At 42.8% G+C, this 22,613-nt stretch overlaps 1 protein-coding gene across 1 annotated transcript; it reads right to left on the bottom strand.

The window, feature by feature from the left end:
• Positions 1–13,333: 13,333 nt before the first annotated feature.
• Positions 13,334–15,478, bottom strand: LOC149452706 (E3 ubiquitin/ISG15 ligase TRIM25-like). The gene has a single exon (XM_089689081.1). It carries the CDS (start codon positions 15,476–15,478, stop codon positions 13,889–13,891), a length of 1,590 nt encoding a protein of 529 aa, XP_089545207.1. The 3' UTR covers positions 13,334–13,888.
• Between the last annotated feature and the right edge of the window lie 7,135 nt (positions 15,479–22,613).

The raw sequence follows: 22,613 nt of genomic DNA, 5'->3' as shown, positions 1-22,613 counted from the left end.
AACATGAAAATTAATTATTAAATATAATTATGCTGGCCATTAAATCATTCCCTGAAATTAAGGCTCTATGCAGATATTCTTAAGCACAATAAAATTTTGTGAAAGTATGGACTACTCCCTGCTTTTTAGAACCTGGTAGTTACCCTCAGAAGTAAGATGATGATGGATAGCTTTGGATGGATGGATATGGACTTAAGATGAATGCTAACCAAACCCTCATGATGGCTACAGATGGATGGAGAAAGCTGATGTAGTGTGATACTGAGCTGTTGATGAGAAGGAGGTGGATCCCGTCTCTCTCTCTCTCAGCTTCCCCTTTTATCTTCCCAAAAATTGCCTTAATCTATTGATCAACCCAAAGGTTGTAGTTTGGAACATTTACACATCTGTGATTGGAGATTAACATTACTAATTAACTATTAACAAAAGGGTAAGTTCCGCTTTAAGCCTTTGTTCCCTGCTACCCATTAAGGATTGGCACCTTTGGGGCAGCGGGTACCCGAATTTGAGAGGTACCCGCTTCCACTTCCACTGTGATCGCCTAGGCAATTGGAAGCGGAAGTTGTCCTTTCCCCCTTTCTCCCTGTAGTCTTCTGGGACACGTGACAGGTCCCAGAAAACTACGGGGCCATTCACAAAGTAAAGCGCTTCTCGTGCATGGGCTGTAGGCACCCGGCTGTGAAGCCACAAGTTATCACAGCCAGGAGCCCACACTAAAGATGTCGGCACCAGGGAGAGAAGACGGCCGGTGAAACCACCCATGGTGAGGACACCGCTGGACCGAGGGACAGGTGAGTGGCTGTATTTTAAAAGTCAGCAGTTACAGTTTTTGTATCTGCTGACTTTTATTTTATTTTTTTTCAGGTGGAACTCCACTTTAACTTGTCCACCAAATGGCACTCTAAGACTATAAATGATACCATTTCAGTGTAATCAGGATTGCCCTTTTTCATGGGTATTTACTTATTAAACTCAACTGGTTGCTTTGGGTTATCTGTACTCAGCAATATCTCTTTGTTTTGAAATATATTCCATCAGCCCTGGTTCATACTGATGCGGATGTGAAATTGCACTATTTCAACATGATATAAAAGCCGCAGATCAGTGCGATTTGCATCTCCAATTTTGTTGGGTCTTGTAACTTTGTTTAACAGAAGTCTATGCAAGTTGCAATGAAATCAGGAAAAAGTACTGCAGGAATCTTTTTCAAAGTCACTGCGACATGAGTCACAGCAATTTAAATGTTTCCATTGCCTGCAATGGGGTGCAACTTATCATGCGATTTGGAACTGTCAAATCACATGACAAATCGCACCAGTGTGAACGAGGGCTCAAGGTACCTTTTTAGATATGAGACTGGTAAATGTTCCTGTGATTCTGTATTTTGGCCTATTTGACATCTAGACCAGTTTTTTTGCAACCCATATTTTATACAGTAGTTTAAAATCCGAGAAACCGTATAACATAATTTTAATTCATAAAGGCTCTGAAAACCTTTAATCATCTTTTCATTTTTTATTTCTTTCTTTTCAAAATAAGAAAAAATAGTATACCATGATACTTTTTTTTTCATTATTTTTTGAGTATTTGTAAAAAATATAAATATGAAAATATATTTTGGTTGGTTTTTTTTTACATATAACAATAAAAAAAATCAATACTTTCTTGTATACAGTCTCTGTGAAAAAGTAAAAAAAAATAAAATTTACATAAAAACACACAAAAAACAACAGCCCAGAAGATTCAATGGTCAAAGCCCATTGAAAACCACCAAAAATCAATTTCACTGAAATGGTGACACTAAAATGTTGGAAATTTCTTAGAAATTACAGCAAAACAAAAACTGTAAATTTCATTGATCACTAAGTTTGACATAGTGAAAGATTATGTTTTCCTAAAACTGACATGTTGTGGCATTTACATACTTGACACGGAGAAGTATATATTTTGATATCCATTTTTTAACATCTCTACCAGGGGCGGACTGACCATTTGGAAACTCAGGCACTGCCCGAGGGCCCGGGGTCTGTAGGGGGCCCCATGATATGCCCCTGGTACCTTTTTCATAGGCTTTTTTTGAGTTTGGGCAAGGACACAGGGGCCCCATGATCCCCTATTGTCCAGGATCCCCATGAGTTGTCAGTCTGCCCCTGATCTCTACTATTCTATGAGAAGGTACACTTTGGCCTTATTGTTTTTTATGACCAACTGGATTTTTGTTGCTATTCTGAAAAAATGTAATTTTGCTTCTCGAATTCTAGAGTTACAAAGATTTTGACAGCAACACCATTTTAGAGGTCAGGTATTGATGTTGGATGAAAAAGTCTGGTTCACAGTTGGTGTTCCAATTCATCCCAAAGGTGTTCAGAAAGGTTGAGGCAAGAGCAATGTACAGGCTACTCAAATTCCTCCACACCAAACTGATCAAACCATGTCTTTATGGAGATGGCTTTGTACACAGGAGTATAGTCATGCTAGAACAGAGATGAGCCTTCACGAAAATCTTACCTCAAGGTTGGAAGAGTACAATTACCTGAACATGATACTAAAGACACACTGTTTAATTTACATTGTCCCTTTTGTTTCTGTATGTGGATGATGGCACTGTAATTATTTTAATTTAATAAAACATATCAGTACCTTTTTTCCTAATTGATATACAGCTGTCACATAACCCAGCTCCTTCCCAGCCTATCTGCAGGGAAATATAAGCAGGAGGAGCTTCTAGTCACCTGCTGCAGGTCACATGTTCAAAAATAAAAACAGTCTTTAGGATACAAAGTAAAAATAAATAATAAGAATAAATTGTTTTAAATTGCCATACAAATATACATTTGAAATCAAATTTCTATTATTTTTTGGCCATAACATGGTGTGGGTAGATTTTTGACAGTTATGAGCTGTGTAACGCCATTTACCACTGTGTATATGCCCACATGTGTGGCTCTATAGTCACATGGGCTACTCAAATGTGATAGGGAGGAAATGCTCAGCACTGAAAACTGAGCATGTGCACAAGCTGCCAACACTTCTTTGCAAAATCCCCAACTGCACTTATGACATGGGCAGAAGGGGAGACAGAGAACAGCAGGATCAACCAGGTTGATGAATCCCATAGTGAATGAGTGAGTATGACCAGCATGCAATAGAGCATTTATTGGTAGTTTTTATGATGTGGGTTTAGTGTTCAGTGATTTGAAGAGAACTTCCATACATCTTTGGCCATATGGCATACATGGGGGTCAAAACCATGTGTTGGAGTTATTTATGATGCCCATTTATTTAGCTATTTTATATTGCTTAATATTCCTTTATATGTGTTTGTATCACTTGCATCTCATTTGTTTGATAAAGGGCCCTGTGTGGGTTATCTGTGACAGCTATAAATTAAAAATAAATTAAATTTCTTTGCAAAATTATAGTATGCTGGTGATAATCTTTTTATGAATTTTAGGATGGTGTCATTGTTCTGGTAGCCAGAGCAACTGTAATAATTATGGCTACTTACCTACTTTAGCTTGGTGTGTGTTGGTATACAGTATAATCTTCTTACTGCAATGATTTTCTCATGAAAAGACAATCAGGAAACTCCGATAGCACAGCAGCTCTGGGCAGCATGGTACAAAATCAGAAGATAAAAAGTGGAGTCCAGCACACAGGCCGAGGTCACAACAGGTAGGCAAAAATCCACAGACCGGTCAATGGAAAGCTGGGTCATACAGGGAAGGACAGAAGTAGCAGGTCAGGTCACAGAAGAATCAGGAGCAAGCTGAAGACCATTGAGCAATCTGCCCATGTCAAACTCCAGCTATATAGGCCGTTTGGAGCCGATACCAGAGCTGAGCATATACTCCATGTGTAGCACTACCCCCTTAGGAGTTGCAAGAGATTTGGGTCCCCCTATAGTCCTGCACAGCCAGGAAACACGCATTTCCTTCACTCAGACTTGCATCAGGAGACAGTAACCAGTATTTGAGCTTCATTTTGAAGTTTATTAAGGGATTTAGAACTTGGATGGGGTAAGGGGTATATGAGATGACCAAGAGAATGGCAACTGAGGACAAATATCTCCTGTAGTACCACTCCAGACCCCAGATGACTCCCCTCCTCATCCAGTTGTACTGGGTGAATCCCTGGGCATGGGATCCAGTGCCTGACACTGCAGTGTGAAATGGTCCCATTTGGTAAGATAGCAAATCTAGTTTCCCACTAGAGTGCTCCTTTCCCCTTACTGGCCCAGGGGGTGCAGCTTTACTCATTTGGTCCCTCTCCTGTTCTGCTGGTGGGTCAGTGGCTGCTACCAGGCCTTCTAGCTGGGCTGCTCCTTTCCTGCCACACAGGTGATCCTCTCCCTGCCACACAGCTGGCCAGTGAACTCCCAAGTTTTCGGCCTTCCAAGGTCCTCTGTCTGCAGCTGAGCCCCTCTCCATCTGGGCCCCCTCACAGGCTCCTGCCTCCAGCCTCACATTCTTCTCTCTCTCTTCCACCCAAACTCTCCTGCTGCTGAGCAGGCTCAATCACGTTTAAGGGTTGTCCTGGCCCCTTGCCAAGCCTCCTGTTGAGGATTGGCAATGCTCCCTCAAAAGTGCAGATCATCCACTCCTTAGATCCACCCACTGCTTCTAGACCTTTCTCCAAAGGTCTAGAACGGGGAATTTCCAGACAGTTGGTCTACAAAGCCTCTCAGCTCTGACCATGAATTGATCCCTGATAGCTATTACTCCCAGGCTGCTATTCAGCCCTAACAATTGGAGTCTAGCTCCTGCTAGCTTCCTAGGAGGGTGCAACACGTGTGTTTTAAAATGTCTGCACATGTGAGCTAATACATGTTTGGTACTGACCTTATGGACAGAAATGTGTGTCGTGCCAATCCTGGAGAAGCTGCTGAATATAGTATCTCTGTGTAACTGACACACATGGCTCACCCAGCACTTACCGACACGCCTTGGGCATTTTAACAATTTATTTGAACAGCAACAATCTGAGAAAAGGCAATTGGTATAACTTTAGCCATCATCAGCAAGAGTGGACACTCTACCAGGCAGTCCAGTCATATAAGGTCTTCACTGAATGCCTCACACCCTCTCAGGGAGTAGACTCACAATTTCCAAGTCAAATCCCTGAACAGCGGCTTGGCTACCTTGAAGTGTTACTGTCTCCAGCAAAGGAATTCTAAATGCACTTAGGGAGAGGACAATCTCCAGAGACTGCCAGATCAACTCTCAGATCCACCATGAATGTTTTCTGGTCAGTCACCGCTGTTTAGACCATTCACTAGATCTGTTTGTCTGTCCAGGTTACTGTTATAAGACCTATAATCACACAGAGCCCAATTCTGCCATTTTGTTCTTCACACCACTGGGCAGCAGGGACTGGGTCCATTATATTGAATTGGCTGGAGGAGGCAGTCTCCGCTCTTTTTTTTGGTCTCAAATGCATATTCCAGACAAGCCCCCACTTGTAGCTCCATGCCTGGAGATGCCACTGAATATAATGTTTCTGTGTAACTGGAGATGACGCATCTGGCTCACCCAGTACTTACTAACACACTTTGGGAATTTTTACAATTTATTGAACAGCAACAATCTCAGAAAGACAAGTATATCAAAGAGCACACAAGCAACAAAACAATATAATTTTTATGGAGAAATATTAGCAAAGCACTAGCAATCATCTTTTCTAGCAATATGCTACTGTATGGGTAGCCTATGCTTGCTACCAAGAGGAAAAAAGGCTAATTATAATGGCTAAACAGTCAAATCTCCACTGACCAATGGTACAATGTAGATGAGATAAGCACATTGGCCTTTAAGAAAGTCATCTTACTGAATTTTGAACTTTCACCAGTACTGCGCTCACAACCAGAATCTCTATCCATTCACACAGACTCAGTTTGCTATAAGTTTAGCCATCAGCAGGGGAGGGGAGGCTCTGCCAGTCAGTCCAGTCATACAGGGTGTTCACCAAATGCCTCACATCCTCCAAGGGAGTAGTCTCAGAATTTCCAAGTCAAAGCTCCAAACAGCAGTTTGTCCCTTGGCGTCCTGGAAGTGTCCTTGAGCCACATGCACTCACGACAGGGTCCTGAGCACACTCGGTTATTGTCTCTAGCAACGGAATTCCAAGGTTAGGGAGAGGGTGATCTCCAGTGGTGGGGTATCTTTCAGACAGGTAGCTTAGTTCCAACACACTCCTGCACCTACTCACCATGTGTTTCCTTACTTCTCTGCCTTGTCCTGCTCCTCCTCCTCTTCTTTTAGATGGAACCAGAAACTGCCAAAATGGCTACCCCCAGTGGTCTGCTTAAATATGGCCACCGCATTTCTGTATTATTGAATGTACAACTAATGGTCTTCTTAAAGATGGCTGCTACATTTGTACACAAACAGCTGCTCAATGTAACTCTGTTAAGCCTACAGAAAAAAAAAATACAGCAGCAACAGGAGGAAAAGTAAAAGTTTGCAGCAACTATAATCCTGGCTACATGTGCATAGACCTACACTGGTCTTCTCATACTGGAACTCACTTCTTTACAAGTTACTTTCGTAGGATGAAGGGATGGGTGAACTTTAATAAATAATTTAGTAATTTTTCATTGAATTTATTTTTGGTCCAGCATGAGGTGGCTGGTACATTTGCCAACAAGCTTGCTTTATAAATATACTTTGTTTTGTAATCAGGCGGAGTGAAATGTCCTGGTTACAATGTAGCAATAATGAAACTTCTATTTATACCAATATTGCAATCTGTTTCCAGCTGTCGGTCATCTTGACATGGTCTGCTTTATGTATTAAAGTTGTTGAATGGGATCCATGCAGTCAGATTGTGACGTTGCACACATTGTGTCAGCTCAAGATTGTATTAATATTAAGTCTTTTAATATATTGTTTGTCAGTTTATTTGCCTTTATTGTTTTATGGTATTGCCAGCTGCACAGTAAATCATGTTTTTTGTTGACACAAAAAATTCTATTTTTATATTTGACCTATGATTCTAAATGGAACATACTCTTTCCCTGTATGTAAAATGATGGTCCTGATGCTGACTTGGCAACCCCCCCCCCCCCTCCATTCAGGAGGATAAACCTTCACCGGTGAAGGTAGGTTTTTTCATAATCCTGCTACTGGATACATGATGATGGAGCTGTATACTAATAAGGTAAAAGCTGAGCCATCAAGGCTATTCCTGCATGCTTACTGCAATGCCTTTTATTTAAATCTGTAGTTTAGTATGTTTTGTTTGGGGGATACAGTACCAAACACATTAGTTATGCGTGATTCATTACCTGCAGGCTGCTACTTCTGCTAAAAACCTTCCCTGCTGTGCCTCCGCAGAGCCACTGGATACTGCCCAGAGTGGCATCCCACTCATCCTCCCACTTCTGCCATCTTCTCAATTCACAGAACTTGCATTACAACTCTTCCACAATACATTACATTTAACAGTAAACATATAATATGACCTCTAGCAGCCCCTCATATTGATGAGTAAAAATCCATTTCTGGCAGCTACATAGACTTAAGTGATATTAAAGGTTTTGTTTTTTTTTGTTTTGTTTTTTAATAACAAACATGTCATATGTACGTGCTCTGTGCAGTGGTTTTGTACAGAGCAGCCCTGATCCTCTTCTTCTTCTCTGGTCCCCTGCCGGCGGTCTTGACTCCTTCCCATTGACCATTGACCCCAATAGCAAGCCACTTGCTATGGGGGCAGTGGTGCATGCTCACTCCGAGCCCCCGCTCTATGTAAGCCCCCCCCCCCGCTCTCTGCTCATTGGCTTACTGGCTGTGATTGACAGCAGTAGGAGCCAATGGCTCTTGCTGGTGTGTCTTTGCCAATGAGAGAGAGAGAGACCTGGGACAGCCAGAGCACCCGTGCACATTGCTGGATCAGGGGGGGCTCAGGGGAATATGAGGGGGGCTGTGGGGGGAGCAACACACAGAAGGTTTTTTACCTTTATACATAGAATGCATGAAGGTAAAAAACCTTCATCCTTTACAACCACTTTAAAGATAGCAGTATGTAACATGGTCCACTGTGCTGATCTCAGTATTACCTGCAGTTTCCAGATGGTCTGTCTGATTCGGGCCAATTATTTATCATAAGAAACTATTCTTTGCAGCCCAAACGTACCATGCAGCTCTTGGGCCCTAGCAGTCAGTAGTAGGAGCAATGATTTGTAATGGGGCTTTTAATAGCAATGATCTCCAGCAGTTTCATGTAACATGATCGTAATCTTTGACTATCTCCAACAACATGACTTCAGATTTTACTTTCCTACACCTAGCCAAGTGTTTAAAATTGGGGGTAGAGAAATTGGGTGGTCTGCAGAAATATCCTGGATCTACAGTATCCCAACACCAAGACCATTGCAATATCAATCTAGATTCCTACGTCGCAGCTGCAGAACATTTTAACTTTTTGACTTGGATGCTCGGCGTCATTCCTGACTAGGGGTCAGTGTACGTGGCTGTCCATCCCAAAACGTGCTGCTTTCAGGTGCATTCATGGACACAAGGCATGTGTTTGAGTTACTTTTCAGATTAGTTTTTTCCATTGATTTGTAGGCAAAAAAGCTGTTTAGATGAAGAGAATAACACATGCTGCGATTTCCGAAACACAAGACAAATGTAGAAATAGACACAAGTGAAACCGTCTCTATAAGATCTAAGCCAAAACTCTTCATCCTGAATTCTTATAAACTGGTTCGCACACACGTCTGATATAACACTCAAAGGTCTAGATACACAAGAACGCACAAGCTTTTTTACAGCTTTATAAATGCTGCTTGTCGCTATAGCACACTAATAAAACACAATGAGGATATCAGCTTTGATATATTCTTGCAGCTGAATGTCATCCAAGTTCATCATACATGAAACAAGTATCTAACTGTGATACTAAGTCACTTTCCTATGCACAGCAGAGATCTGTACCCAAAGCTGAGCCCCTGCAGAGTTTAGATTCTTCCTGCCCGATAATTCATCTGTTCTGACATTTTTCATGTAAAGGTAGCCATACAGTAGATGCAGACATGAAAACAGCCGGATAAGCCAACAACCTCAGATACACCCTGGCACCGCCAGTTGATGCTTTTTGGGGGCAGAATTGGTGTTGAGATACCTGGATTTCCAAGAGATGCCTGCAGACCACTATCCCCTCTTCTCTCAAGTAACTTACACCATGCCAAGCATTTGAATTTGGGCACCCACTGCTGCTTCAAAGTAGGTGAACTCCCCCACACCCCATAGTGCATTTTAGTGTCTATTGGGGACTTTTGACCCCTTCAGTCTCACCTCTAAGCAGCGTCTCTACAGTCCTCACCCACAATGGACATCACACTCTACATCAGGGGTGTCAAACTGGTGGCCCTCCAGCTGTTGTGAAACTACAAGTCCCATCATGCCTCTGCCTTTGGGAGTCATGCTTGTAACTGTCAATCTTACAATGCCTCACGGGACTTTGGCAACAGCTGGAGGGCCGCCAATTTGACACCCCTGCTCTACATTATTGTCCGCATTGTTTGCATTTGGTGTACATAGTAAGATACTGTAAGTCTAACAAACATATTTTCATCTCAAAGTCTTCTCTTAGGCCAGGGGTCTCCAGACTTTCTAAGCAAAGGGACAGTTTTCTGTCCTTCAGGTTTCAGGAAGAAGGGGGGGGGGGCTGTGGCCAGTGGGAGCAAAAAATGCCCCAGGATCAGTGCCCCCTCATTGGTTGTAATGGGAGGAAGAGTGCCCCATTGTTTGTATTAATGGGAAGAATAGTGCCCCTTTGATGGTGTCAGTAAAGGGAATGGTGCCCCGTCATTGGTGTAAGTTAGTGAAATAGTGCCCCAAGGGCCAGATAAAGGCAAGCAAAGAGCCACATCCGACCCCAGGCTGCAGTTTGGAGACCATTGTCCTAGATCATAGAGCATGAACATGTTAATGAATCTGCATCCAGATTTCATGATTTTGTGTCACATTCACAGTTTCTTCATCTTCTACCCACAATCTTTTTAAGGTATGATAATCCTTATAATACAGTATCTCAAGGATGCAGTATGATAGTAGAGTACATACTGTACATGACATCATTGGGTGACATTCACATCATTATGGGCATGGGATAAAAACAACAATCATTTCTAGCTGTTAGCATAACGTTTAAATGTACAGCATGTCAGACAGCACAGATGTTTCTTATGATATTATATTGATTCATTTTACATTTATTGACAAACCTCCATGATTTACTGTCATATTCCTATATGAAATAAGACATATAATGTATGAAAAAAGAGATTATATTTAAACAAGGTTCTGTAAATCAAAATATATCATGTGATCATACATCAAGGTGTTATGTGTCATCCTGTTTGTTGTCACAATGAAAAAAAATAGTCACATATTGATTTTACGTATGGATGTATGGAAGTATGGATGAAACTGTCCTGTTTGACATATGGATGAGTGAAACTGTCCTGTTTGTGCTTTAAATCTAAACAAAGAGGCTTAAGCAGGCCATAGATGATACGATTTTCTTTGGTGGAAGGAAGGAAAATTGCTTGATTCCCCCATCAACATAGTCAGTATCCTGTGGAGCCTTCCATGGTGGCAGAACACAATAATTCCTGCTGCCAGCTATAGCCACTGATAGTAATCATATTAAAAAAAATCTGACAGGCTGGTTGTGCTGAAGTCAATCGATGGATCAACTTCAGTACAATCAGCCTGCCCATAGGTGGATCGAATCTTGGCCGGTCCCTGCTGAACCACCTGAGATTTGAACCATCTATGGCTTTAGAGACCCCGCACCTTCCCCAGACTGGGTGCCCCTAGTTCAAGTGCAATAGTTTACTGGATCCAAAAGCCAGTATGGATTTCCTACACTGAAGTATGAAATGCTTATCTGTAACCTAAGGATGTAATACAACTTATTGAAATCATTATAAAATATTTCAACTTTGAAAGAGGTTATATAAAACTGATCAACAACAATTCTAGTTTTCCTTAGGGAGAAAGACAGTTCGGGCATTTATGAGGGATTTCCCCTTTGTGATTGCAGCTATACTCCTAATTGGATAAAGCAGACCTAGCATCAGACATGTGCAGCATAATCAGTAATATGCCAGTATAACTCTTTCAGGAATTTATTACAGATCACAATACTGCCCACAACAATGCATTTAACTGATTTTCTCTTCAGAAGGGCAGGTCATATTTGTTTCAGCATCATGCAGGGTCACCATCTACTTCCTGGACTGGGATGTTGGCTCAGAGATGACACAATCATGTAAATCATAGTGCCTGTTCAGTTCTTGACTGTGTTCACAAATATCTCACACAGATCAGCCCCTACTGCTTCCTCTCACCTTGTGATTTACTACAAATTTACAAAGTTTCCGTCTGATCACTAGGTAAGAGAAGACTGAGGAAATGCATCTACCTGCCTGCAGCAGTCTGATGAAATTATCTCAGTCTAGGCAAAGTCACTGGATGGAACTCAAGGGTGTTTTTTTTAATGATAAAAGGTGGAGCTTTTCTTAAAAATGATACTGTTGCTGAATATTGAGAAATGTGAGGGATTTATTCACACAGTTAAGTTACTGAGAGGTCCACATTAAGGGATATAGCCCTATTAGTCCAGTTTGCGCAGCTCTTTATCTAAACAAGAAACCTCTGCAGGGTTAGAAAGATAATGCAGGAATATTGCCACATAATGTTTTCATGTCATAAATTATTGGGCATTCCTAAAAGTTCCCTTACTCTTCTGTCAGAGATCAGAAAGTAAGAGCAGGGAGACTGTCATAGCTGCAGAGTAGGCATGAGCTCGGGCACGTAGCCCATGTGATTGAGCCCGCCAGGAAGATGTCACTGTGCTAATCATAAGAGGCATTCCCCTTCCAAACTCCACGACTGCAAGTATACACACCCCAATCACAGGCTGGGGTAAGGACAAGACCTGTAAGAGCTACGTAACTACAGCAGAGGAAAATCAGATCTCCTTCCCCTGCCACACTGTACTGTGTGACAGAACTGTCTAAAACTCGGAACTGGTTGGACAGAAATACAAATCCTTTGGTGGGTAAAGCAGCCCTCTTTAATATATTTAATCTGTGAACCTATCTGATTGCCTGGAGTCAGTGGCGTCCCTAGGCAGGTGACACCGGATCTGCGCCACAAAAAAGTAAGTTGTAAAGCAGGCCGAGGATCCCCGCAGGATGGATCAGATCTGCGGATTGAGCATAATGGATTGGAATCCGATCCATTATGCTCAATCCGCAGATCTGAAGCATCCTGCGGGGATCGTCAGAGGGGGTGTCACCAAGTGTTATTGCACAGGGTGACACCAACCCTAGGGACGCCCCTGCCTGGAGTACACATTTAGGCAGGCCATAGAAGGAGCCAATTTTTTTCAAGAAATTTGCTATATTCCCCCATCAACACAGTTAGTTTTGACAAGGGAATCACTCCAGTGGAGCTATAGTGTTCTCCATGTGGGGGGAACACAGTGATTATTGCTAGAGGCTGTTATAGACGCATGCAGGGTTTTTGTTGCATGCATGCGGGAACTGTCCCTTTTGAGTCACCCTACCCCTACCCACCTCCAAGCATTGTCCCTTGCTTCCACCCTCTGCCCACCTTCCAGTACCGTCCCTTGTAGAGTGTACAGGACCAAGTATCATTTTGTGGTGCTAAGTAATTGTTAATGATAATAGATCCCCTGTAGCCAACAACAGTACACCCCCTTTCAACAATAGATCTCTCAAGCAACAATAGACCCTTCCAGCAACAAAATACCCCCCAGCAAAAATAAATCCACCCCAGCAACAATAGACTCCAGTCAGCAACAATAGACCCTCGCAGCAACAAAATACCCCCCAGCAAAAATAAATCCACCCCAGCAACAATAGACTCCAGTCAGCAACAATAGATCTTCCAGCAAGCAGCATCAATAGACCCTCCAGCAGCCAACAACAGTAGACCACTCCACCAACAGTAGATCCCTCCCAGCAACAATTGACCCCCTCTTTGCAACAATAGATCCTCCAGCACCCCTTGCGATTACATACATTCAGTGCTGGAGGTGCTGGAAATGCATAACTCCACATTCTGGCTGAAAAAAAGCCCTGATTGCATGTAAAATCTGGCAGGCTGGCTGTACCCAAGTTGATCGATCGATCAACTTGGATACATTCAGCCTGCCCATACATGGTTCGAATCTCGTCCGATTCAGCAGGAAGAGATTTGAACCATCTATGGACACCTTTACTAAATAAGAGTTTCATCGAACAAGCAATAAAATAAAGCTACAGCTGGTTCATGAACAGAAGGAATATTTCCAATTTCATTATTATCTCATCTTACTTTATTTGAACAAATCAAATTCAACACCCTGAAATGTCACCAGTCCATGGGTGGATTTCCCACATCTAAAGTGATTCAAAAGGCCTAAATTGAAAAAAAAAATTAAAATTAAAAAAACATGTCTATACTTACCTGCTCTGTGCAGTGATTTTGCACATAGCAGCTTGGATCTTCCTATTCTCGAGTCCCCCGCCAGCGCTTCTGGTCCCTCCCTCCTGTCAGGTGCCCCCACAGCAAGCAGTTGTTATGGGGGCACCTGATCATGTGTACTCCCCAGCTGCTGCTCCGTATGTCCATTCATACATGGAACCACAGTTTGGCCCTGCCCCATCTCTTTTCTCATTGGCTCACTGGCTGAGATTGACAGCAGGCTGTCGCTGTTTTCTCAGCCAATGAGACTACAGTGCACATGCCTGGATCAGGAGGGGGCTTAGGTCTTAGGGGGGCTGGGGGGGATCCTACACAGAGAATGTTTTTTCACCTTCATGCATAGAATACATGAAGGTAAAAAACCTTGAGCCTTTACAACCACTTTAATTGCCTGATTCTCCACTACTTATCTGTATACAGCCATCGTGCACACTCAATGCAATGTGTAAGTGCTCATTTAAGGTGGCAGTAAAGGTGTGGAGGTGGCGGATTGAGTCACACAAGGCATAAAAAGAGAGCTGAACAGCCTCGTAATCCAGATATATTCTGATTCTTTTAACAGAGATCTTGACAGGTAATTCAGTCCGTTTACTGTCGTGTGACACTGCACACTCATCATCAAACATGCTCAAACACCAAGATTTGTTATTACTTCCAAAGAGTGACTGAGGCCCTTTCCTGTCTATACTGGGGTAACACACCCCGACTTTCCAAAATTCTGATCCAAGGTCCTCCACTTCCCAGTAATATCGCCCTGAGGAGAAACTCTGACTGCTAAACACTTGAAAACTTTGAAATCTCTCTGGTGATTGTGGATATACTTCATAATATTCTGGTCCACATGCAGTTTTTCCATTGTCTGTTATAAATAGATGAGGATGAGCTGTGTTTACATCTAATAATATATCTACAGCTTTTGGTATATAGATTCCCCCAAATAAAACTGATATTATATCAGATAACCCTGTGTGTAACGTGTGTGAGATCTGGAATGCATCCAGATCCCCTCCATTATGGAGGAACTTATTGTGTCCATCTCTGTCTTCATTACCTTCATCCTCAGAACCACACAAGTCACCTGTGTCTGATTCCTGTAGGACAGTCAATGGATCCATCATGTTGCACAGCTCCTCAATGTGAACCATCTTCCTAGAAATCTCATCCTTCTTTGTTCCCAGATCATGGAGCAAGTCAGACACTGATAATGAGACCATCTCTTCCTGGCTGGAGATCTCTTTCCGGACTCCTTTCTCCAAGTCTTCCAGCTGTCTCCTGAGGTCATTAAACAGGGCAGCAATTCTCTCTGCTTCACGATGTGCTTTTTCATGTACTTTTTGCATATGTTCCTGCAAACTCTGAATGCTCTTCTCTGTCTCCTCCCTCTTTAACATCAGTTTCTGTAGAATATTTCTCAGTTTCTTCTTCTTTTCCTCAGAAGCAACATCCATTGATTCCATTTGATGTCCTTTATGTTCTCCAATGAGACAGCAGGACACACAGATACTGGTAGAGTCCTCCATGCAGTAATACTCCAGGATCTTCTTATGGATGGAGCATTTTCTGTTCCTCAGGGAAGTGGTGGGGTCACATAAGATGTGTTCTGGTGACTTACTGTGGACATTCAGGTGATTTTCACACAGAGAAGCTTCAAACAGCAGACAGGATCTAATAGCAGGTACGGGAGCATTAAAACAATAAGTACAGTAGACCCCAGACTCCTCCAGATTTGGCTGAGCAGACAGGAAATTCTTCACTATGTTACACAGAGTTATGTTTCTCTGCAGGGTAGGCTGATCCTGAAACTCTTGTCTACATTCAGGACAGGAATAGCCTCCAGACCCGTCCTGTGTCTCCAGAACATGATCAATACAGACCCGGTAGAAGTTGTGTCCACATCTCAGCATTACGGGGTCTGTGTAAACATTCAAGCAGACGGAACATTCAAGCTCCTTCCTCAGATCTGCAGACTCCATGGCTGATATCAGGAATAAGGAAATGACTGTGAAAGTTTGCAGTTCTGAGAATCTCATCAGACTTGTTTCTGATGACTTGTACAGGGTGCGGACTTGGATACACCTCTGGAAATATTTGCAGCTACCTTTGCTAAGACTGCAGTTGCAGTTTTACTTTAGGTCTTATGCACACTGGGCATTTTAAATGCTACTTCTGGAGGCATCTTACAGTTTTTTCTACCTATAAACGCCTCTCAATGTTAGCATATGTGTCTGTGCACACATAGTTATTTACAGGCCTTTGATCGCAGAACACAAAAGATCCACTGCTAAAGCATTCCAAAGCAGCAGTGTTTTGGCAGAAAAAATGCCTGATGCACCTAAACGCGCCTAAGCGATAGGTACCTCAAGTGCTTGGGCATTAATTCATTTCAATGGCCAGAATTTTTCACTGGCAAATAAAGTTCTAATAGTCCTCTTTTGGGGTCCCCCACCAGCAATCTTGGCTTCTCCTCTTCTGTGTCTGAGCAATGCTATGGGGGCAAACATATGGGCTCACTCCTGAGCCAGGGTGTGTGCATCTATTGACACACACACAATGTGGCTCAGCCCCATCCCCCGATCTCTGCTGACTGGGATTGACAGCAGCAGGAGCCAATGGCTTAGTTGACTAAGGGGATAGGCTGTGTTGTGTTATGGGATCATAGAACAAGCTGGTGCAGTGCTGCGTTATGTTATGGGATCATAGGACAAGCTGGTGCGGTGCTGCATTATGTAATGTGTGCAAAACGCCCCTCAGAACCTTCATTTCCTGCTTGCGTGATTGGCTCACTGATTTTCCCAGAAGATTTTCTGCTCTCAATAAGTCAGATTCCAGGTATCCCCTGCAACAAAAATGTCATTTTTGGGGAGATACTCCCAATAGGAAATTACACCTAAAGGGATGCAGACCCTGCAATTTTCTTCATTAGAGTCCTGCAGGTATAGCAGCTGATTGATAATTGTGAAACCACTCCCATTAAATTCACTTTCCACATGTACCAGACAAACAACTCTTTCTTCAGAATAACAAAAGGCAGGAATCTGCAACAAATTTGTTAAAATCCTTGCAATGTACATAGATCGGCCAGAGGTGAAGGCTTTTTTCCTCAACAAAAGTAGAGTTACTCTTTAAATAAATGGCAAACTAATTAAATCCATCTCCTGCTGATATTTTTTAAGCTTGGATGTGCCATTTCAGCCATCAGCTTGTGCTCATTTCTGCAGCTGGCCTGTATAACCGCTGTTCACTTTCACAGTGTAGGCGGCGTGATTACTCTCTGCTTGGAACTATTAGACCCCCAATGTCTCTATGAAGAGTACCTGTCACCTGCCCATGCTATCACATGTGGTTTGTTAAAATAAATTAAATAAGAAAGTAAAAACAGAAATAAAATTTAATAATCTCCCCCCAAAAAATAAACCTATTTCCCGTTGTCTTGCACACATCCACAAATGCAAACACACAGCCAGGGTTTGCACGTGTATGCAAACCATGAAAGAAGGAGAAGGAGAAATTACAATGTTTTTATTTGGATACAAATGGATGCATTTGTTGCAACTGCAAGACTTTTTCATATTAAATATAATAGCGGACTGGAATTCTTCTTCTTCTTCTTATGTATTGCTGTCACCAGGGGCAGACTGACAACTCATGGGGCCCCCGAGCAATAGGGGATCATGGGGCCCCTGTGTCCTCGCCCACACCCAAAAAAGCCTATGAAAAAGCCAATAAAAGGGACCAGGGGTATCTCATGGGGCCCCCTACTGACCCCGGGCCCTCAGGCAGTGCCCGAGTGCTAGAAAGGTCAGTCCGCCCCTGGCTGTCACATTGTATGGTGTGCTCCCATCTCTGCAAGGGACAGAAGTTATGAGGTTAATGCCGGCCATAGACGGGATGAAAATCGGCCAATTTTTTAACGTTGGTGGTAACGTCGGCCGATCGAACGACCGATTTTTCGTTTTTTATATTTAAAATTGGCCGATGTTCGACCCGTCTATGGCCTGCTTTAGTGAAGGTGGTAGTGATGGAGAGGAGGACACAGAGTATATATAAAGAGAGATTTACCTGGCCTTGCATTCCAGATATATCCTAACTGGTGATGTTGCCAGGTACCAAGATACACTTACTGTCATGTTTAAATACTTATTGTCCCACCAAGCACCAAGATTTGTTATTCTATCCATTCTCTGACTGACCTTCTGTCCTGGTAGGAGGAAACATATCCCGACGCTCCAGAGCTCTGATCCCTTCCTGATGCAGCATAAAGGGGCTCAGTGAAGATTGCACTGAAGATATGGAGGTGGTGGATTGAATCACGTAGATCACAAAAAAATATCTGTCCAGCCTAGTCATTCAGATTTTCCCTGATTCTGTTGCTGGAAATGGTGTCGGGTAACTGGATCCATTCACTGTCATGTATTGATTAATACCTATAATTCCACTTTTTGAAACACCAGTATTTGTCATTATTCCCAGTCTATGATTTCTCTACTTTCCTGGCAATACCAGGGGAACACATCCCAATTCTTTATCTCTCTGATCCTCCAACATCAGCATCTCAGTAATGTTGCCCTAAGGAGAAACTTCAACTGCTTATCACCTGAGGACAATCGTGAAATCTCTGCCATATTTCTGGACGGCTCTGATGTGATGACCTGGAAGCAGTTTTCCTGTCATTAGATATAAGTAATTCATTATCAACAGTGTTTACATCTAGGAATATGCAGGTTCCTGCATACAGTTTCCCTCCAGTTACCCTCCTCATGATATATATGCGTTATATCCAGATCCCCTCTTTTCTCAGTCCCCCCTGCCTTGGTCATCAGTTTCTGCAGAACATTTCTCAAATGATTCTTTTTAATTCAAAGGAGATTTCCAGTGGATCAAGCAGGAGGATTCTGGGAGGAAGGAAAGCTCTTAAAGCGCTTCTGACCTTCCCATTAACCATAAGGAGCCATTTAAATCTGGTGAGTGTCACTCACAAAGGGTGAGGGGAGAAGCACATGCACATTGAGGTGGATGTGGAGCACAATTGTGAATAATACGCACAATCCTTTTTGAGTCAATGACTTTATTCAAATATTTGCACATAAGTGGACATTATATAATTTTTCAGCACTGGCACTATATTCGCATGTGAAACTGGAAAGACTTTTGTTTGTGTGGTTTTGGTTTCTTGTTTGCGCAGCATACTATACTGTATGTATTTATGATATATAGCACTTTATTGGTTTAAATATTTGAGTGGTTATGCACATATTTTGTTAAAGCGGAGTTCCACTCACACTGTCAAAAAATAAAATTCAGCAGCTTTGAAAACTGTAGCTGCTGATTTTTAAAAAACAGCCACTCAGCTTTCCTATGATCCCGCGGTGTGTCCTCCGCAGCCCGTTTCACAAGCCGTCTGGTGTTCCATCTTCAGTGTGGGCTGGTTCACACACATCAACTATCTCCTGCACTCAAGGACTCAGACCAGAGGAAGATTATTTAACAAACAGTATGTTTATCCAATGCTGATCAGAGGTTGTGCAGATATATCATGAAGCTGGGGAAGCTTGATAAAACTGTAGAAGGGGATAACAGAAAGAGCCTTGCGCATTACCTCAGTAAACAATGAGTCATTTTATTAAAGACATATACTCACAAGAGTAGTGATAAAACAGGCATAAAATAACCATAGTCCACACAGGGTTACAGGTCACATGCAAATTCCATCCAAAGGGGAGATAAAAACTAACGCGTTTCGAAGGGTGATCAGAGCTTGATCAGAGCTGGGTTTGGCAGATAACAAAGCCTCAATATGGCAGAGTTCCCATAGCTAGGATGCATTCAGCCATTGAGTGTCAGTATTACAGCCTGTTTAGTTAAACAGGCTGTAATACTGACACTCAGTGGCTGAATGCATGTGGGAGTAGGTACCTGTCAAATTTGGGTACCCGCTCCATCCCCGCCCCCTCAAAGGTGCCAATCCTTAATGGGGAGTGGGGGACCAATCTTTAAGCAGAACTTCCCCTTTTGGGTGGAGCTCCGCTTTAAGTCTTTAATATTTATCCAACTCCACCAATCCCTGAGGTCCTTGTTCAGACCAATGTATGGGGTAATGATTAAATTATTTTCAGAGCACCGTTGTAGTGTGTTCTTTCTTCATTTATCAGGCTTTTGGAGAGGATGTCTGCATAGTGTTCTCTCTCTTGGGTCTTGCCTCAGCCTGGGGCATGTGCTGGAGGTGCAAAAATTTTAGCTGCCCTGCTGGAGTGTATTGCTGGAGGTAGCTGCACTAAAGGAGGGCTGCCTGGAAGATCTGAAGAGGCGTTGGGTAGAAGCTACTGCTGGATATTAAAAGAATTCATTGCTCACAGAAAAAGGTGTCTTTGATTGCTATGAAAGAGTCAAAAACCATTACAGTGTAACCACTTCAGGACCACCCTCCCGCCTGCATTGAACTGCAGCTGGGCGGCTTCTATTGGCACAACGATATACCTGTATGCCGTTGCCTGTTTCCAGGTTCAGGGTGAGCGCATACAGCAGAGAGAAGGAAAAGATGGATTTTTAGTAAAAAAGCAGCCCATAATACACACATTAACACTTGTTAGGCATACACTTAACCCCTTGATTACCCTGAGATGGTAAGCCCTTCCCAGCTAGTGTCATTAGTACAGTAACAGTCTATAGTATTATCACTGATCACTGTATAAGTGTCACTGGTGATATCAGTGTCAGATTGCCTGCAGCACTATCACAGTCCCATTATATGTCACTGATAACCGCCATTAGTAGTATAAAAAAATAAATACAAATTCCAGTATATATACCACAGTTTTTAGACTATATACCTTTCACACAAAGCAATCAATATACACTTATTGCGATTTTTCTTTACCAAAGACGTAGCAGAATACAGTTGGCCTAAATTTATGAAGATTTTTTTTTTGAATGTAATGTTTTGTAGCAGAAAGTAAACAATATAGGGTTTTTTTCATTTATATAATAAATAAAAAATCCAGTGGTGATCAAATACCACCAAAAGAAAGCTCAATTTGTGTGAAAAAATATATACATTTAATTTTAGTACAGTGGTGCATGACTGTGCAATTACCAGATAAAGTAGCACTGTCACGTACCTGGTGGGGGAGCCTGACGTGGAGATGAGGGCGTCCTCTTGCAGGATAGCAGAGGAAGCAGGTCAGCAGGAGCAGCGGTAAGTGCAGATAGTAGGTAGCAAGTGGTAGGCACAGGCAGGAGAAGAAGCAGAGTCAGACAAGCCAGGTTGGGATCTATCAGGTGGATCAGGTACAGGGAGCAGGCAAGCGAATAGTCGAAGTTCAGGCCAGAAGTCAGCAACCATAGACAGATAGCAGGGGAACAGGCAGAGGCGTAGTCAAAGGGTAAGCTGGATCAGTGCAGGCGGAGTTCAAGCAAAGTCAAGACAGGTCAGGTCGGCAACAGGATCAGGATACAACAGACAGCAGACAACGGAACATGGTAGACCAGAAGGCAAGGACTCCTGGTGCAGTAGCGGTTTAAATAGTCCGCCTGGTGCCAGTCTGGTGGCAGGTGTGCACGCCGGTGCACGTACGGGCTTGGCTGTTAGGTAATTGGCATTGACGCATAAATGTGCGCCTGGGCATTCTCTGTTTTCCATTACAAACACAGTGCTAAATAGCAAAAAATGGTATAGTTATAAAGGGAGCTTCTGGAGCTCAAGTGGTTAAGAAGGACTGAGACTGCTCTTAAAGGGTCATATATCTGTATGGCTGCTCTAACAGGGCCAGCAATCACCAAGAGGCTGCTATGAAGGGTCTACTACTGCTACGACAGAATACCCATCCTATTTTTCTGTATCTTTACCCCTAAACCCTCACTCCTAGAATTCAATAATAAAAGGTAAAAAACATTAGAGTGACTAGAGCTCAACTTACTTTCCACCTTACCATACACCAAGAACCAGACTCTGAAATGAAAATGGTGGCCTGCCACACTACTTAGGGGGTCATTCTACACCACCCCAAGAGGAGCAGTGCTACATATGCTTATAAAAATGATTTTCTATTGGAAAGATTTGGGCATTTTGTAAATACAGGGTTAGACCAACAAAGAGGTAGGAGAGGAATATACTTGTATTACACTGGGGAATGCAGCAGACCCCTCCCCTGTCCACTCTGACTGAGGTTAGTGATATTGATGCCCTTCTCCACTGAAGCAATCAATGGCCAGCAGGAGCTTTATCACCATAGACAAATGTTCTGGCAGGCTTCGCTAAAAGCCAGAAAACCTGGTTCATAACCAGAACATTCCTATCTGGGAACTGCCAGTAAAAATGGTGTTTGTTACCATTGTTATTAATAGGTAAGGGATAATGTGGCCAGTTTTTTATATCAAAGGAAGGGGGCAACTTTATACACATGCTCAACAGATACTAATATTGTCACTGGAATAGCAAAGACAAAGGTAAGTCATATTTAATTATACCGTTTTGGGACAGGTTGCCATAAAAAACCCGTGCTGGAACTGCAGGCGATGTTTGACCCCTTCTTCCTCTGTGGAAAGCCATGCAGTCCCGCTCTGTCTCATCTGCACCACAAGACTCAATCTCTGCCCCCTCTTTATACTTTTGAGAAGTTATGCCTTGACACTGAACCAATACAACATGGATTGTCTTGTGCATACTGCATTCTTTCTGACCCCTGATGGCCTACCCGAATTTCCTCTCCAAGTGGGAAAATGATCTTGGTCACACATTTTTGGCCAAGCAAAGAGACAGAATCCTCCAGATGACTCATAGGGCTGCCATCTCAAGCTCCATGCAAGAAATGGGAAATAAAATCCTCTCCAGGTGGTACAGGGTTCCTATGACACTTCATGAGATTTCCCCGCAATGTGACCCAATCTGTTGGAGAAGCCAAGGGAAAGAAGGCACCCTGCTTTATGTATCCTGCCTGATTATACAAATCTTTTTGACCCAGGTTAAACAGCTTATCCATAGGTTAACAGATATACAGATGACGGACGGACGACCCAGCAGCCTTCCTCCTTCTTCTGGCTCCGCACTATATAAAGAAATACAAACGCTCCCTCCTCAAACACATACTCAATGCAGTGAAAGCTCAATGCCCA

Source organism: Staurois parvus, unplaced genomic scaffold, assembly GCF_062004578.1.
Source record: "Staurois parvus isolate SC_StPar_1 unplaced genomic scaffold, SC_StPar_1.0 ptg000469l, whole genome shotgun sequence".
NCBI lineage: Eukaryota > Metazoa > Chordata > Amphibia > Anura > Ranidae > Staurois > Staurois parvus.
This window is presented reverse-complemented; position numbering and strand designations above follow the sequence as displayed.

Excerpts from the sequence above, each read along its gene's own strand:
- LOC149452706 (XM_089689081.1), bottom strand. The coding sequence starts at position 15,478 with ATGGAGTCTGCAGATCTGAGGAAGGAGCTTGAATGTTCCGTCTGCTTG.